Source organism: Sus scrofa, chromosome 9 (assembly GCF_000003025.6).
Source record: "Sus scrofa isolate TJ Tabasco breed Duroc chromosome 9, Sscrofa11.1, whole genome shotgun sequence".
NCBI classification, from domain to species: Eukaryota; Metazoa; Chordata; class Mammalia; order Artiodactyla; family Suidae; genus Sus; species Sus scrofa.
In genome coordinates, this window is record NC_010451.4 from 56259334 (window position 1) to 56278635 (window position 19302).

The 19302-nt window shown below is 46.8% G+C and overlaps 1 protein-coding gene across 1 annotated transcript in view; it reads left to right on the forward strand.

Moving 5' to 3' along the window:
* BARX2 (BARX homeobox 2) overlaps positions 2061–19302 on the forward strand; it is a 79599-nt gene continuing 62357 nt past the window's right edge. Inside the window, exon 1 of the mRNA XM_003130069.6 lies at positions 2061–2710. Within this exon, the coding sequence (XP_003130117.3) occupies positions 2524–2710 (187 nt within the window). The 5' untranslated portion in view covers positions 2061–2523. The remainder of the gene's footprint in view (positions 2711–19302) is intronic.

The window sequence follows — 19302 nt, forward strand, 5'->3', positions numbered from 1 at the left end:
CTGAAGACAGGGTCGGAAGAGAGGGATAGAAAGAGCAAGGAAAAGAGGAAAGAAAAAAATCAGGATGGAAATGCAGAGGAGAGAAGGGGGAGGTCAACCGAGCAGAGGCGGTCCAAAGAGGTAGGAACAGTGCGGGGAAAAGAAATGGGCAGAAGGAGATGAAAGGGGCCAGTGGCGGTAGGAGAACGGGAAAAGCCGGTGGGGGAAAATAAGCCCAGATGAGGTGGAGGGAAAGGCGGGCAGGGCAAATGCACCGCCTGAAGAGTAACCCGGGCGCGCACGTTCCGTGAGGGCTTGACACAGGGTCCAAACGGCTAACGCTAGACCTCGCCAGGGTCGCCGGGTGCGATGCGGGGTCCCAGGGATCGCCCCCCCGCCGCGCTCTTCAATCCCACCAAACACCCAGTTTCTAGGCGCTGCTGACGGCGCTGCACTTTCCAGCGGGAAATATAACTCGCCATCCAACACTGTCCTCGGCGCGTACTCCGCGCCCCTGGGACGGTTCCCGGCTGGTAGCTCTGCGGGTCCCTGCCCTGCCCCAGCCCAGGAGGACCCCTCGGTCTAGCCGAGCGGCGCTTCCGGGCTTTGCGGGGAGTGTCCTCGGCCCCGTGCCGGGCAGGGGACAAATCGGCGGACCCGCCACAATAGTCTGGGGCGCTCTCGGGCCCAGCGCGGCGACCTCCGGGCCCTGCAGCGGGAAGCGCGCAGCTACCGGGACACTCGGCTCTTGAACCGCCTCCGCGGGAGGAGAAGAATGAGTGTAAGGAGATATCATAAGAATAAACGAAAACCAACCTAGATGGAGAGGAGGAGGGAAAGAAAGCCAGGGCACACGCAAACACGTCGGAATGAAGTTCCTCAAAGGCGAGTTGCGGGCCACGTCTAAGGCAAGGCTCTGATACGGTTGATTACTATTTTCTCTAAGTGCCTGATTATTAGTTCTGCAGGCGTGTCTCTTCCCTCTGAGTTGAACCACCCGCCCAGGAGCGCGCGTCCACTTGCTTCTGCGGCGACCCCAGCTCCAGGGCGAGCAACTCGGCAGAGAGACCACAGCGACCCGGGGCCGCGAGAGGTCACCAGCCCCAAACTCGGTCTCAGAGAAGGCCATTCGCATTCGTAATTCTCCATCTCCCTACTGTGCATTTCCCTTCCGGCCCTGCGCACACCAATTCCCAGACAAAATCGCGCGAAACCCGCGGCACCGGGCAGTTTCCGCGACCGCGGGTGAGGGGGCAGGATACGGGCGCCGAGGCTGGGTGGGGACCCCTGGCCCAACAATTCCAACTGAAAACAAAAGTTCGTTCAGTTACTGATTGGAACAGACTCGGAGGTTAGGCGCTCAGGAGACAGAAGGCAAACCACCCAAAGATCGCCTGACTTCGCGGCTTCCCGAACCCTACGCATCGCCAGGGACCTAGGGGACAAAAGCCGCTGTGCCCTAGTGTCTCGCGCCAGAAGCCGAGACCGGGCTAAGTGCCCGAGGGCCAGCCGCACCCGGCAGTCGCTCTGCGCGGGTCTTTTCCGCGACGAAGAAAAGTTTGTAAACAGAGCTTAAGAATAAAAAGGAACACGTGCTTTTGTTGATTACCTTTTTTTTTTTTTTAAACAGTTTACTACTGAGATAACGGACAGGGCAAGGGTCATTGACGGTTGGAATCTCCACGGAGCCGTCAAGTTCTCGACCTCGGCGCACACGCCGGATGCCGGAGCGCGCGGGCTGCGAGCGTAGGGGACGCGAGGGGAGGCCGCGGTCTTGGGGAAATGGCTTGCAGGGGTCAACGCGGAGAGGGAGGCACCCGGGTCCTGAGAGGCGCCAGCTCTGGGGCCCGCAGTCTCGGGAGCCTCGGCGAGGACTTGATTTGTTTCTACTAAAAGGCCTGGACCTACCCGCCCGCCCAGTGCGGGCGATGGAAGCGGGGCCGCGAGCGGGACATGCGGGGCGCGAGGGAGGCGCGCGGAGCTCTAGCCGGGTATCTGCCAGCAAAGGCCTGGCCGGCCGGCGGGGGCGGCGCGCGCTCCCCGCACCGCGCGCACACACACGGGCGCGCACACGGCACACACACCTGGAGCTCGTCCCAGGAGGGGGGCGGGGAGGCGAGCCAAGGCGAGTGTCTTAAAATAGGCAGGCAGAGGAGCGCGAGACACTGAGAGGCGGGAGGAGGCAAGAGAGAGCGGCGGGCACGAGGCGCACAGGTCCGCGCCGGGTTGCACAGGCCCGCGCCGGGTTGCACAGGCAGGCTGGGCGGGGTGGGCGCCGACGCCCCTCAGCGGCCGGCCCTCCGGGCGACTCCGCACCCAGCCCCGCAGGAAGCGCGCACTGATTGACAGCTGCGCTGTCCCCAAAAGGCTCCGCGAAGATGCTGATCGGGTGGGTGTAGACGCGCAGCCCGCGCGCCCTGTGCCCGCTCCCCTCCGCGTGCCTCCCAAGCCTCACCGCCTCCCGGCAGCCGAGGAGCGGGCCGAGGTCCCCGCCGGCGCGCCAGCCCCGCGGCCCCGGCCGGCGGGCGCTCGCCGGAGCTCACCATGCACTGCCACGCGGAGCTGAGGCTGAGCTCGCCCGGCCAGCTCAAAGCAGCCAGGAGGCGCTACAAGACTTTCATGATTGACGAGATCCTCTCCAAAGAGACCTGCGATTACTTTGAGAAACTTTCCCTCTACTCCGTGTGCCCGTCGCTGGTCGTGCGACCCAAGCCTCTGCATTCCTGTACTGGTAAGACGGCGCAACGGGGAGGCGGTGGGGTGCGGCAGCTTTCGCGCGGGTGTCGGGCTCGTTACCGCCTCCGTCCTTCCACGCGAGGGCGAGAGGAAGGGGCCTGGGGATTCTGTACCGCTGCAAGGGGACTGGATTCGACCGCCGGTGGGCATTGCAGCAACGCCTGCAACCTGGGAAGGGCTTGGCAAGGTGGTCGATGGTCAGATTGGAAATGCAATCCCGCGAGAGCCGGCCGCGCTGCAGCGCCTGCACCTTCCCCTTAGCCAGCGCCGCTGTGGTTTTCATTCTGAAAGTTCAAACCCTTAACCAGGTTCAGCGCCCTAAATCATGGTTTCAGGAAGTGGTGTTACTTCTCACCTCTATTTAACTCGTCCAACCTCTTCTTTCTGCACTCGGGAATTTTACAAGTAAATCAGTACCCCGAGGTTCCCAGCCAAATCCTGAATTCACTGAACTTAAAAGGATCTCCCTCTAGGGAGGTAGTTCTGGAATTTGTCTTGTTGTGGGGCAGGCTGAGGAGGTCAACCCCGTTAGTTCTAAGAGACTAAAAAAAAAAAAGCTTATAATAAAAACCTTCATCAAATCTGTCTTCCTTTCTCCACAAGAGCCGAGACCTAATAGGAAAGATAAAGAACACTTCATAAATATATTGAAAAGTCGTAGGTTTATGTAGAAAATAAATCCAGAACTTTGACGGCGTTAAGAGAAGCTTCACATTTCACAGTGCCCTGCCATTGTAAGGATTTTAGGATTTAAGGATACCAAACATGGGTATGATTCAAATTGCTCCTCCGGGGGAAAAAAAAAAAAAATTGAAGCAATTTTTATCCAAAAAGTTATTGACTGTAAAAAAAAGGTAAAAAATTAGTATTTCCAAACCAAAAGGCCCTTTGAGCTTAGGTTTGTTGCATGGGCGGCATGAAAGAAATTAAATTGTGCTTACATTCAAAAAGTAAATGAAGAGCTAGCAGCGTTTCGGAAATACATTTTTGGAAGGTTCAGGCCAAGAGCTGCTAGTACACAATGCTTGGAAAAACTACATTTTCTGTTAGTTTCATTGGTAGTCCCTCTAGTACCATCAGTAAATATGTGTGTAAATACATAAAGTTCGTTTACAACCAAGTTGTGCCTACAGGTGTTTGGTAATAAAATGAATATTATATTCAGTTACTCCTTTGTGAAATAAATTTTGTCTGTAAGGTGGAATTAGGCCTGCTGGCCCATAACAAGGCTTGTCCTACTGGATTTTAAAAGCCAAGAAATAGGCAAAAGAAGAAAAGAAGAAGAAATTTTAGAAACAAGATTTCTGTTGATGTTTTTACTTTGGCGTGTCTGTCAGGTGTTAACCCTGGGATGTAATATAGATCTTGGTGAGGGGAGGTGGGCTGAATCTTGTCTGGAGCATAATCATTTGTCGCAAGAACTCAAAGCCCTTCAAGGGAAAAGAGAAGACCTGTATTAATCAGAAGTCTCCAGGCACCCTGTGGAGACACTGCATATCTGGAGGTTCCTGGGACGAAGCTAAACAGCTTCTCCTAAACACTCAGGCATAGCCTACTGCCCACAAACTATTTAGTGACTTTGTGCCATGCATTGACTGGAAGGCCGCCTTTCCTGGCTTTTAGCAATCATAGAATTGGATCAGAAAGGAAATCATGCCTGAAAAAGAGTAATAAATAGCCTCCCACAACAATGACCTAGTCATCATTGAAGCTGAACAAGTTCTGTTTTAGTGAACCTTGTGTGGGACCTAAATCAGAGGAAAATAAAATGATTCACATGTACTTTTGTGAGTGTTAACAGTGAACTGTGCATATTTCACACCCTATGAGTTTTGCTCAGTCTTGTGCTTTTGAAGTTCTTTGATGGTTTGTGGGAGAAGGTGGCTGCTGGCACCGGCATTCTGGCCCCATCATTCCCGTGCTTGGCTTCTTTAGGTGTTTCTTTTGAAAATGTGTTGTGATTTTGCTCTGGCTGAGATTTAAGACATAAAAACTGGGATTTGCCCGTGGAATTAAACCCGTAAAAACTGCCTACAAGAGTCCACACTTTCAGATCATAAGCTTGCAGTGGGTTTACGGTTACAGTTAAAGCCTTACATGAATTAGATCATGGGAATCCCATTAGTGACTTCTCAAAGGTTTGGCAAATACCATCTTTCAAAGCACTTTTGTTGTTTTTAACAGTTATGTTCAGGATCAAAAATCTTAGATTGGATGAACTTAATCTTTTTCATTAATTAAAAAAACAGCAATAAGTTGCTGGCATCCATAATGAAACTATATATGTCTCTATATTTTTTTGGATAGAGATAAATATTTAGCACTTTTGGTGGAACCAATGCATAAAATATTCAAATCTCATGGAAGGCATAGGTTGGAATTAAAGTTATTGAACTTTCTCATCCTTTTGTTTGCTGTTTTAAGATTTAAATAGCTAGCAGAAGTGAACTTTGTCAGATAAAATAATGAAAACCAAGGTAAAAAGTGACCCCCCCCTCCTGCCCTCTGCACAATAAGTAGGTAAAATCATGGTGGAAAAAACCTACAGCATTAAAAAAGCTTCTAAGTAATTAAGCAATCCAAGTTGTTTAGATTTAGCTGTCCAAATGTCAATTAATGATACTGATCTCCTAGGCACAAAAGCATGTATTCAAGTAAACTGAGAAATGGAAACATTTTTCATCAGGCAGATAATCACCTGACAGTAATTTATTATTAGATCCTCTGACCTTGATGGAATACTCATCTTCAAAAAAAATTATTGTTTATTTGAACAGGCCCGTTCTTATTCAAATACAGTCGTTTGAGTTTTAGGAAGTGATATCTACGTTGATCTGTTTCTCCATAGATCTCTTACATGACATACTAGATATTGAGAAAAGAGAGCCTTTTCTTAAAGCCAAACTGAAGGAACATTTGTCATTAAATTTAAAGTAAAATAAAAAAACCAAGCCCCAGGAGAACCTCTGTTTGAAAAGAAGTGTGTTAATCAGCCCATTGAAGAGATGTGAAACATGTTTACAGTTAATTTAGTTTATAACATATTGGTTTTAGTTTAAAACCCGGTAACAGTAATCCTCATTCAGAATGGAACTGTGTTGCCTTTTAGAAATCGGTGACAGTCTCTTATAATCATGAGAACATTGACAGGGATTTCAGGCCAAAAATGAGGTGCAGCTTATGCTTACACTATCCCACTAACACAAGGTACATTTTATGATATCATAAATAATATTTACCTCTTGGGTGTTTTGTTTTTCTGGTTGTGATTAAGGTTTCTTGGTGGAAAAGTCACTTGAACTGGCTTCTCAGGACTGAATAGGTTCCAGAGATATGGGCATGCTTACTTTTTTTTTCTCCTATTTTCTTTTTTTGTTTGTTCATTTTTTAATTTTTTTGAAGTATGGTTGATTTACAGTGTGTTAATTTCACTGTACAGCAGAATGATTCGGTTATTCCTCTATATTCTTTTTCATGATGGTTTATCATAGGATATGACATATAGTTCCCTGTGCTATACAGTCGGCACTTGTGGTTCATCCATTCTCTCTATAAAATAGTTTGGGCACGGTTACTTTTGAAGGATCTCTCTTTCAGTTTGATCTTTAGAAACAGGCAGAGTTTCTAAATTTGAAGGGCACTTGGAAAAAGTGAGCAACTTGCTTGACAAATAGGTTGAGGTTGTAGCAGTTTACCCTAAGAGTTTTCATATGAGATACTGAGAAACCAACGTACTGTGCATAACCACTTATGACTTAATATAAGCATTGATGTGTATAACTTGAAATTGCCCTAGACGTCACACACACATGCGAGGAGGTGAATATGGGTATTTGCACATTTTACAACCTGTGACCACATGACTTTTAGTTACTTCACTAAAACCTATAGTCTAATGCCTGTCCTCTCCTGGAAGGAGAAGGGGTCTGTTGATTCTCTCTGTGACTTCTGATGGCCAGTCTTACGGAGGTGACTTTGGAGTTTTAGAGCTGGAAGGGATCACAAAGGGATCACAGATCCACCTTCCCTGATAGAATTTTTTTTTTTTTTTTTTTTTTTTTTTTTTTTTTGCCAAGTGCTGGGGTCATGCCCACAGTAGCTTCAGCCCACTCTGTGCCCCGCTGTCCTTATTAGGGTCCTCAGAAATCAGGAAGCCTTTTCCAGCTCAGTTACACACCCGGGATAAATCCGTGCCGTCACACCCCGGGGACCGTCAATCAGCCAATTAAAAAGGGCATGTGGGGAAGGGTGTTTATCTTAGGAGGTGGCTTTGAGAACATTTCATTCTTTGGTGGGTCCAAGAGAAACAGGTTCTTTGGGGTGGTGTCTTTGGGTTCATTTTTATCACAAAGATTGGGTGTCATCCTGGTGGAAAAATGAAATGAGGTGTGGATGTGTGTGATGACTTCTCTGGGAGTTAGGGAACTGGCTGCTGCTTCATGGGTTGGCTCCAGTGATTCTCCAAAATTTAGCTTGGTTTTTTTAGTCGGAGACCAAAACCCATAGGATCTTGGGAACCTGAGAGCTGGGCATGGAATGTTAATGGAGAAACGTAAACTGGGGTTTGGGAAAGTGATCTTTATCAACAAGCATTTGTATTTCTGCCAGAGGCAAATAGGCTTTTATTAGCAATTACTCATAACTGCTTCTCCCGTCCCCATTCTAAGGGTAAATAAATTGAGGCATGCACGGGATAAAGAACTCATCCAGAGTCAGAATATATTTGGAGCTGAGCTCTTTTGGTCTCCCCAGCTGTTGTCTCCTTACTCCTTAGGTTTTATAACACTTTTGTGAAACAGAGATGCCAAAGGATTCTTTAGGAATCAGTTTTAACTGGTGACATAGTTCTTTAGCAGTTTCTAATAGCTAAATTTCTAATAGCTAAATAGTTCTTTAGCAGTTTCTAATAGCTAAATAGCTAATTAGATTTTTCTAATAGCAAATGGGAAATTGACTCCAAATTTGGCAAATGAAAATGCCTTTCCAAAGGTCTGTAATCTTCAGTGTCATTTAACTCAATAATTTAATCCAACAAATATTTATCCTTGCTTGGTGATGGCACTGCCATTATTTTGAAGTTTATTCTAAATCTCGACTAATAATTGGAATATTTTAAACCTTTCTCTGAAGCACCTGTAGGACCACTGCCAAGCTCTTCTTTGTGGTTCTGTAGAGGCCGCGTGGGCATTTTGGAATCGGCATGGGGAACATTATGACAATTTAATCCTTTTGCTTACCATCTGGAATTTTCTCTTTGAACTCCACCTAAAGGGTATTATCAGCACCAAAATTGCCATATGCACCTCCTTAAATACAGCTCAGTTGAAATCATCTATAGAGTAAATCTTTTGTGAAACCGGTTTCCTACAGGGTTGGTTGTGCCTCTGGGTTGAAAACAGAATTTGTGATCCCACTGTGGCCAGTATAAAGTTGCTAGTTTTGACATACCTCAGGAATCTAAGTGGAAAGATTTGTGGTTGCCAAGGGGGGGAGGGAGAGGGTGGGATGGACTGGAAATCTGGGGTTCATAGATGCAAACTATTGCCTTTGGAATGGATAAGCAATGAGATCCTGCTGTATAGCACTGGGCACTATATCTAGTCACTTGTGCTGGAGTATGGTGGAGGATAATGTGAGAAAAAGAATGTATGTGTGACTGGGTCACTTTGCTGTACAGTAGGAAACTGACAGAACTCTGTGAGCCAACTATAATGGAAAGAATAAAAATCATTAAACAAATAAAAAAGAGGAGTTCCCATCGTGGCGCAGTAGAAACGAATCCGACTAGGAACCATGAGGTTGCGGGTTTGATCCCGGGCCTTGCTCAGTGAGTTAAGGATCCGGCGTTGCCGTGAGCTGTGGTGTAGGTCACGGATGCGGCTTGGATCTGGCATTGCTGTGGCTGTGGCGCAGGCCGTAGGCTACAGCTCTGATTAGATCCCTAGCCTGGGAGCCTCCATATACTGCGGGTGTGGCCCTAAAAAGATCAAAAGACAAAAAAAAAAAAAAAAGAAAAAAAGAGAAAAAGTTGTTAGGTTTATACATCCTAGGAGTCTACATGAAAAACAGTAAGGACAGTAAAGCGTTGTTTAGATTGTAAAGAGAGGTGAGAATGAAAAAAGGGAAGGAATAAGGGAAAAAGAAAAAGAGTGGATTTCTTTGAAACTTTTGAAGCCACTTGATTCCACCTTGTATGTAGTGCAGGGTCCTTTGGAGTGGCTGTCGGGGCAACACGTAGGTGGCTTCTGAAACTCTTCTGTCTCTGCATGGAGAGTAAATGCCCAAAGTTGATTTGCCTTGGGCACCTGCTAAGGCCCTTTAAGGAAAGAGCCTGGAGCCTGACATTGCCAGGCATTTCGCATTCCCAGTAGAGGACCAGATCAGGGTTAACCCAGAAGCATTTTAGGGGCTATTTGCCCTTTGTTCTGAGGTCAGGAGGAAGAGGAATGGAGCTGGCAGTTAGGTAGGGCTCAGACCTGAGGCTCCCTCCTCTGTATGGAACCTGGGAATTTTGGGGGCTCTTGGTGAGCCTGCTGGGCCATCTCGTCACTCCTCCTGGCCCTGAGTGAAGTCATTTCCAGTCCTATGGCTGAACCCCTTGGTGGACTCTTCGCTGAAATATGTTTAGAGGACTGCAGGGCTTTGGTAGAGATCAGAGCTTCCTTTTGCATTCTCTCTTGGGGAATGCTGTTTTCCATTCTGGTCTCAAGGAGGTGGTGTTTGTTTGTTTTTATGTGGGTTTTTGTTTGTTTGTTTGTTTGTTTGTTTTTGTCTTTTTGCCCTTTCTAGGGCTGCTCCCGAGGCATATGGAGGTTCCCAGGCTAGGGGTCCAATCGGAGCTGTAGCCACTGGCCTATGCCAGAGCCACAGCAACGCGGGATCCGAGCCGTGCCTGCGACCCACACCACAGCTCACGGCAACGCCGGATCCTCAACCCACTGAGCAAGGCCAGGGATCAAACCTGCAACCTCATGGTTCCTAGTTGGATTCGTTAACCCCTGAGCCACGACAGGAACTCCAGAGGCGGTGTTTTTAGTGTGGCAGTAGAGAGGGACTCCACTCAGCTGGATTATCCACCTTCTAACCCAGACTTTGCCAGAGCTCATGGGTGCTCACTGGACTGACCCAACCACTCGGCTTCAAGTCTCTTGGGAGCAGCAGGACAAAGAGGAAAGAGAGAGAAGGACTAGAACCTTCGGGTAATGGCTTCCCACATATGGAGAAGGCCCTCAGTCCGCCTCGCATGCCTGCCTGCCTCTGTTTCAGCTGCTGTGAGGTTGTTATTGTGGTTTCTCCTTCCACAGCACAGAGGATAGGGTTAGAATTTACTAATAATAGGGCTCGGACCAGGACGTTGTACCAACTTGGCGGTATTAACAGAATAAGACATATGCTGATTCCAGGAAGATAGGTTTATGGGTCCCCCCCACCCCCAGAAAACCTCTGCAAACCCTCAGGATTTCATTTATTATTATTTTTTGTTGTTGTTGCAGCTTCATAACAGTTAGAAAAAGAAATGTCTTGTTTATATATAAAAACAGTTAATTTTCCATTATAGTGTCTAATTACTTATAATCACCACAGCGTTTTTATATGGCAATTTAACTTCTTGGAAGTGGAAACTTGGCATACATTTAAGAAGAAGGGAGTGCACCTAGATAGATATCAGAAGATGGTCTAATTATATTTGGGCTGGAGTTGACTCCTATGTACTATGATTGCTCTGCACAAGAGCGGAGGAGGGTCACTGGGGAAGTCTCTGGTTTCTTTAGTCCTGGTTGAAACTGAATATGGAGGGAGATAATTCTGAATGTGAGATGAGGTGCAAGTACATGTGAAAAGGGACCCTGCCAGTCACCAGTTGAAGCTGATGTCAGAAGTACTTGATTGGCCTGGAGGTCAGCTGTACATGCTTCCTGACTCCACTGGCAAGGTTCATAAAGACGAACATGGCCTTTCTCCAAGGAGAGGCCAAGATGCAGCTGAGTAGAAGCCAACCTGGGAGGATCTCAGCACGAAACAAAGTATGTTAAAGAGTTCAAGCAGAGAAGCTTATGTGCTTCCTTTTTATTGCATCTCCCTAGCTCACCACCTTATCCTTAGAACATGTGCTTCTGTGTATTGGGGGTAGCAAAGTATTTCCTTCCTTCTTTCCTTTCTTTTTGGCAGTGTCCATGGGATGAGGAAGTTCTCAGGCCAGAGATCAGACCTGAGCCATAGCAGTGACAACACCAGATCCTTAACCACCAGGCTGCCAGGGAACTCCAGAAACACGTATGCACAGTACACCTGCCATTGAGGTGATGTCAGTGTACTTTTGGTCATTATTAAAAATAAATGCTTCTGGGGAGTTCCCATCATGGCTCAGTGGTTAACAGACTGGACTAGGATCCATGAGGACGTGGGTTCGATCCCTGGCCTTGCTCAGTGGGTTAAGGATCCGGTGTTGGCATGAGCTGTGGTGTAGGTCGCAGACGCGGCTCACATCCCGAGTTGCTGTGGCTGTAGCATAGGCTGACACCTACAGCTCTGATTCGACCCCTAGCCTGGGAACTTCCATATGCCGAGGGTGTGGCCCTAAAAAGACAAAAGACAAAAAGACAAAAAAAAAAAACCAAAAAAACCCAAAACACTTCTGGGAGTTCTCTTGTGATGCAGCAGGTTAAGGATCTGGCGTTGTCACTGCAGTGGCTTGGGTTGCTGCTGTGGCGTGGGTTCGATCCCTGGCCTGGGAACTTCCATTTGCTGTGGGCGTGGCCAGAAAGCCAAAACAAAAACATTTCTGTAGGAGATAAGTGATATGATGATTGTCCTTTCACTTTTCTTATGAGAGGATCGCTTATGACGTGGGACATGGAGTCATCTTGGGTCTGGTGGCATTGCATGAGGTCATGGCTGTATTTACCACCCCAGGAATACTTGACTGCTCCCTAGTACTGATTTACCTGCCAGCTTCCACCGCCCGCTTCCCTCTTCCCAGAGTTCTCCTCACACAGGTACTTAGCCATTGTTGGTCACAGACAAGATCACAGCCCCTTGTAAATGGGAGGATGTCCAACTGTGATGTTTAGTATAAGTGCTCTCTGGGAGAATCAACGGTGCACACTTTCCTGATGGTAACTTGTAAATCACAGAGTCCTGATATTATGCTTTGAATTGTGGGGGAATCGGAGCCAGGAAAATTGCTGAGACGCCTGGTCCTGAGTCCTGCAGCATTTATCCCAAAGGGAGCTGCAGTCTGGGGAGGAATGCTGGAAATGCATACCCTACCCCCTGAACCTCATTATTCATGTTCATAGCAGTAATGGAAATGGTGACTTTTTATGTGTGCTCAGCATGTAACAGGACTGAGTGCTTTCCGATCAGCTTCAAGTCATTCCTAAGAGACATTGCCTCCACTTTCCTGACGGGAAGCCCAGATACTCAGTAACTTTCTCAAAGTCACAGAATATGTAAAGATCTCTTCCAAAGCAATAAGAAGAAAGGCAAGTAGAAAAATTGGCAATCCAGAGAAATGAAGATGCAGATGTCCAGTGAACAGGAAAGGATGTTCCTGGTAATCAGGAAAGCGCACATGAAAATGAGGTGTCTTTCCGTACCCATCAGAGAGGCAAACATGAAAGAGTGAGTATTGCACGATGACACGGATGCAGGGCGACCTGCATTCTCCTTCCTGGATGGTGGGGAAGTTATTTGGTGCAGTGCCTTTCAAGGCAGTGTGGTAACACTTCGAAGCTGTGGCTATACACATGCCCTCAACTCAGCAGCCCCCACCTCTGCTTATGCCCTGAGAAATCACTGCATGTGTGGGACAGGACCCTGGCAGAGGAATGCTTGTTTCTACGTTGCTTACCGTAGAGAAAACTCTCATATAGTCTCACTGCCTTTCAGAGGAAAAAGGATAAAATCGTCTGTGTTATATTCAGGCAGTGATGTTCAGTGCAGCAGTGAAGACAAATGACCCAGATCTGGTATGAATACAGATAAGATTTAGAAATACAAGGCTGCAGGGAAAAAACACGTTGTAGATGGATATTTTCCACCTGATAATGTTTATGTAATGCTTGAAAACATGCAGACTAATACTATGTACTGTTGAGGGAGGTGAGGATGTGGAGTTGGGAGGGCTACACACAGATTTTTACTTTCCTGCATAATTATTTATTTATTGTAGAAAAGAAAAGGCCTGATGTAAGTACAGCCAAGCATTAAGATTGGACAAAATGTGGCAGTAGGTGCATGGAAGCTCAAGACATTACTATTTGTACTTTCCGTATGTTTGAAATTTTCTATAATATAAACGTGGAAAAATGACAGTACGGGAGACCCCACGGATCCATGAAACTCTTGCTCCTGGGGACTTGGACGTCTTTCTTAATAGTTTTCTATCCTGAAATAGAAGCTTTTAAATATAAGCTTCTTGCACTCAGCCTCACTGTGGGGAAAGAAGAACTTTATCATCAGACCCATTTGCACAACTCACCCTAAAACAACTGCTGCGGCTTCTGAATTGGCTTTTGGATCTCACCTCCCGTGGCTGGGTTGGGATGCCATTTATCACCAAGATAACTGCTGTTCCCTAGGTAATGCCTTGGCGTATGAATGAATGGGCCCTGAGCTGGGCACTAGGGCTGGAGGGAATTGCTGGTGGAGTACGTTTGTGTTGTCTCCAAATATACATCAATGATCAGGCAAGCAAGAGTTGTTAGCTTTTTTCCTTTAGCGGTGTTTCAAATCACAGTGAGTTGCCTTTGATGGCATCTTGCTTTTATACATATCTGTTCATATGATGTACCTCCCTTGGCTTTTGACCAGTGATCATTGCTATTGACACTTTAACTTAAAAATTGTCTAGGGACATCTGTGATTACCAGAGAATCCAGAAATGTTAAAATGTGGCTTCCTGGCAGGGAAGAATCGTGTTGCTATTGGCATAGAAGCTGGCTGGCTGAGTTCCCTTTATATGCTGCAACCTCGATTTGATTTTTTTTTTTTTCGTCTTTTTGCCATTTCTTGGGCCACTCTCACGGCATATGGAGGTTCCCAGGCTAGGGGTCCAATCGGAGCTGTAGCCACCGGCCTACGCCAGAGCCACAGCAATGCGGGATCTGAGCCGTGTCTACAACCTACACCACAGCTCACAGCAACGCCAGATCCTTAACCCACTGAGCAAGGCCAGGGATCGAACCCGCAACCTCCTGGTTCTTAGTCGGATTCGTTAACCACTGTGCCATGACGGGAACTCCTGATTTTTTAAATTATAGTTGATTTATAGTATTCCTTCAATTTCTGCTGTACAGCAAAGTTACCCAGTATATATATATATATATATATATATATATATATATATATATATATACACACACACACACACACTCATATATATATATTTACATTCTTTTTTTTTTGTACTATCTTCCATCATGTTCTATTCCAAGAGATTGCACATAGTTCCCTGTGCTGTCCAGTAGGACCCCATTGCTTATCCTTTCTAAATGTAATAGTTTGCATCTACTAACCCCAAACTCCCCATTCATCCCACTCCCTACCCCCTGCCCCCCAGCAAACCCCTCTGCTTTCCATGATTTGATTTGAAAACTTTGGTGTGTGGTATCGGGGACTGTTAGGAAGGGATGAGACTCGTTACCGTGGTAATCACACAGAGAGCTGTCTATTGGGGTGATAAATGGTCGTCCTGTGCTTTGGAGAGGTTAAACTGGACTACATAACTCTGCAGTGACAGCCGTGGTGGCAGGTGCTTTGTTCAGCCTATCTCAACAGCCACGACATTCTTCTTTTCTCTGTGAAACCGTTCCATGTAGAAATGTTGCATTAAGATACCTTGACAAAAACCTGGCCCATTGGGAGCTCTATCTTTCTATGTCCCTTCAGAGGGAAAAAGTACTCCTTAGTGGGAATGAAACGGTTTGTATAGTCCAGAGGTTGCCAAAGCATTTCCCCTTCTGTCTAAATCCATTTATAAACAGAGAAGCAAATAGATCAAGGCACTCAGGGCCCACGTCCCACCCCAGCCGTCTATAGCCAGGGTCGCTGTGCTGTCTTCGGTGCTCGGCTGTGCAGCCGTGGTCAGCAGGAATTAAAAACCTTATCCACAGGATGGTGGCCAAATTGGACATGATCAAAGAGCCAGTGGATCAATCCGGGTTGCTGCTGGGGACAGACTTTCAGGGCTGCAGGAGCGAGGCCTTCTGCATCTTATCTTACTTGGGTGGATGCACAGGATGGCTGAGGTGAACGGAACAGACTGGAACTTCCCGTGTGCCTTCCTCAGTCCCCCTCCTGGGTCTTTCCAGTGAAATCTTAGTCTTCATAAAACAGACCCGCCAGGCTCGAGGCTGTGTGGAGCAAACGTTATCAAGAGAGTCTTTCCGAAGGGCTGCGAGTGGCTGTCCAGGGTCAAATGGAGGCCTCACTCCTCTATCCTGACAGTCTCCTCACTGGCCACAAGTGTGACCATGCCACCTTGGATCCTCTCTTTGGAATAATAACCTTGGAAAGGACAAGTGGGGAGCGGAGATATTTAGGGTAACTTGTAACAAGTTCCACTGAAGGTGAGAGATCTATTTTAATAAGGTTCCAATGCAAGTCCTTTCTTTTTCATGACTGAACATTTCATTGAAATAATTGGTAAATCACTCCAGAGGAGGTTTTTTGGGGGTGGATGTTGTTAATTTTGTTATTCCTGGATATTTTGGCAACTCATTATTGCTCTTAGCATGTCAGACAGATGTGTGTCTTTTTTTTTTTTTTTTTTTTGGCTTTTCTAGGGCCGCACCTGTGGCATATGGAGGTTCCCAGGCTAGGGGTGTCATGGGAGCTGTAGCTGTCAGCCTATGCCATAGCCACAGCAACGCTGGATCCTTAACCCACTGATCGAGGCCATGGATCAAACCCGCAACCTTATGGTTCCTAGCCACGGCAGGAACTCCAGCTGTGTGTCTTGAAAGCATGCTTTCAATCCTCGGTTTGGAGAGCAACATAAAGGAATGTCCTATTGGAGGACTGTTTTTGTATTTTTTTTAACCTGAGACACTGAGCTTTGGCAGTTCAAAAAATTAGCTGCATAAAGAGAATGTGTCTCACTTTTAGGGAACTGGAAAATAAAAATCACCACGATTACAAACTGTACCTGGGTGCCAGGCATTGTGTGCCGGGCATTTACACTAAATGGAAACCCTGTAAGAAATAGTGGTTATCACTGCCTTTGGGTGAGGAAGGTGCAGCCCTGGGAGGTTAAGACAATGACAACGCGGGCACATGAGGAAGTGGCAGAGTTGAGATTGGAACTCACGTCTGTCTCATTCAATGTCAAGTTCCATTTTCTATATCATCATATGAAAGCCTGTCCGTTGGAAGGCAGGTCTCTCTCTTTTCACAGAGGCTCCACCGCGCTCTACATTAAAAAAGGTCGGCGAGTGTGCCGGCTCCTCGGGTATTTATTCCGAACCCATTAACTCCTTCACACACATTTATAAGCATTTGATGTGTGGCAGTCTGTCATTTCCTGTGATTATTTGGGCTTCTGAACGATTCCACATGAATTCTAAGCAGCAGTGCTATCTTTGGAGGGAGTAGTTGGGAGATTTTGCACCTGCTGCTGTCCGGCTGGGCAGCCCTGAACTCATTGCCCCTGGATGTCAGTGTCCGTATCTGTGTGACATCCCAAGCGTCCTTTGGTCACCGTGCTTCCATAAGCTGTGGGTCTCTGGACAGAGCTTTCCCGTGGGAGCCAGGGAATTCCCCTCATTCATTCATTCATTCACTCATTCTTGTGAGCAGAGAGAAAGTATGTAACCCCTCTAGGCCAGCCAACTGCTTGAGAATTAAGACTTGGAATATTTTTCACTAAATACTTATTTGTAAGTTCAGTGGAAAACAGAAAGTCTGGCCCTTTGTTTGGCATTGAAAGAAACAAAAGAATCTCAAATTCTTTTAAAACAAAAGAATAAGAGATTAAACTTTTTTTCACATTATATCTTGTCAAGCTGGGGTGAGTTCTGGGAATCTGTTTTTTAACAGGGATTATAATGAAAAGTCAAGTTTGGAAGTCATTGTAAGTGACAGCTTGAAGATGAGATGAAGGCAGTTTGCACTCCATGACTCAAATATATGACGCCATTTAGGTGAAGTGATCCTTGAGTCAGATGGTTTTGGACTTGTTTGTGCTTTATTATCTGTGTGACCTTAGGCAAGTCACTTGGCCTTTCTGACACTCAATTTCCTCATCTATAAAAGGAAGGTAGTAATAACTACCTAATAGGGTTAGTCATGTAGGTTAAATAAGATAATGATAATCAAGCTTTTAGCATAGTTCCTGGTATATAAGTGCCAGTAATTGATAGCTTCCATTATAAATAATTATCTTACAATAATAACCTCATCATGGTTGGCTGAAGCCCAGCCCTTTAGAGAAAGACTACTCTTCTTGGTGAATGACGCTCAAGAAAAATGAAATATCCGTAAAAAACCACTTCACTCTAGGGCATTTTTGTGGGTTATGTCATTGCACTGGCTGCCTGTTAAGGCCTCTTGCAACCTGGGTGGTCTGCGAGCTGCTTAAATTCAAGTCTTTATGTGTAGGTTATGTTCCATTCCCCCCCTTAGCTTTCGGTTTTATAGGTGTGAATTCAGAATTTTGTAAATTCACACATGAGTGGCCCAGACAGGTCAAGGACTATGGCATCACAAAATGTGCTTTGTGACTTTCATTTTTACTAAAGGTGCTCAGGCTCCGTTCCCCCAGATGTTTCATCACGCAGCTCTGCACCTCAAGGACCGTTTTGGAAAAGTGGCAGAATTTCTGAGCAGGTTGCCTTTCTTTTCCTGGGGAGCGTAGAATTAAGCATAGTCTTTTTCTTTGGGAAGAAAATATGAGCGTGTTTATTCTCTTATCTCAGAAGACTAAGAGAGAAAAAGAATCCCTTTGAGTCCTTCTCTTCTAATTGGTGGTGTGGAAAAAGGCAGCAGATTGGGACTTCATCATTGTCCTTGTATATTGTTAGGTCTGTGATTCAGAGCGAGTTCCAGATGAAACCCCTTTAAGTAACTGGTGGGTCTAGTTTACGATTGCATTACAGTCATGCAGGGTAATGATGACTGTTGTGTGGAAGGGGCCGCATGCACAGGGCTCTGCATGGATTTTTCCTGGAATTGGAATTGGAATTGGAACTAGTCACTACTGTCTTTGGAAGCCAAGGAGCTGCTGATGAAATACTTTAATCGGTGAATCCCCTCCATAGGCTGAGAAAACTCCTTTTGATGAGGCATCCTCCCCTTCCATGGTGTTCCTTCGTCCCTTCGTCCAGATGTTCATGGTGATGATGCCTACGAGCAGTCTCTAGTGACGTCATCCAGATTCAGGGACAGGTGGGGGCTGGCTGGGAGCAGGTGGGCTAGAAGGGTGGCTGTGTCCTCCTTGGAGAGAACACTGACTCTGTCCCCGCTCAGAACCGCCGTGGGAATAGGACTCGGCTGGAGATGTGGATTTTTGGCAGCTTGTTGAAAATATTCTGTTCAGCCTGTGAAGTCAGAGAAGCGAAGTGTTTTTATTCTGGTGGGAGGAGAGGAGGCAGGAATGGGTAAGGGTGGAAGGAATGTCGGGGTGGAAGGAGAGAAGTGAGGAGTAAATAAATAATTCTCCTGAAGCATCCATCCTTCTGCGCTTGTTTAGCGTTTGTGGTCCACAGTAGGAAGCCCCATTTGACAAAGAGCACGGAACACTTCGTTGTGGAAATGGCCCCGTGAGTACGTGCAGAATTCTAGGCAGAGGTGTTCCTTGTGATTGACAGTGACCCGCCCAGCCACACAGGCTGCTCATTTTCATTGTATTAATGATGCAGTCAGGAATTTCACCATCCCCAGCACGGATCACTATTATTCTACTAGGATGCAGTAATAGTGTTCACACGGTGCCCAGCAGGAGGTGCATGCACTTCAGGTGAGCAGGCAGCATGGGGCAGGGTTCAAGGTGGAGGTGCGCTCAGAAAGCCTCCCCTGCAGCCCCCGTCGGCTCATTCTGGGCCAGCTCCATGCCTCAGTTTCTGCCACTGATAAAACAAACCCCCTTCCCCAGTGAGGTGGGGCAGAGTGGTTGAGTAAAGAGTATCAGTGTAGGAGTTCCCGTCATGGCGCTGCGGAAGCGAATCCGACTAGGAACCATGAGGTTGCAGGTTCGATCCTTGGCCTCGCTTACTGGGTCAAGGAACCAATGTTGCTGTGAGCTGTGGTATAGGTCATAGACGCGGCTCGGATCTGGCGTTCCTGTGACTCTGGCAGAGGCTGACAGCTACAGCGCCGATTAGACCCCTAGCCTGGGAACCTCCATATCCCACCGGTGCGGCCCTAAAAAGACAGAAAGACCCCCCCCCAAAAAAAGGAGTATTTATGTAATGCTCTGAGTAGATAAAGATGCACAGACTCCACATGAGGGAAGCCACGGGGTCTCAGGGTTGTGTGTTTTTCTAGATCACTAGATCCCAGAGAGACCAAATCTGACACCTGCCTGTCTGCCTATTTCCACCAGCTAAGGATGGTTTTTACATCTGTGTGTGGAAGAAAAGAAATCAT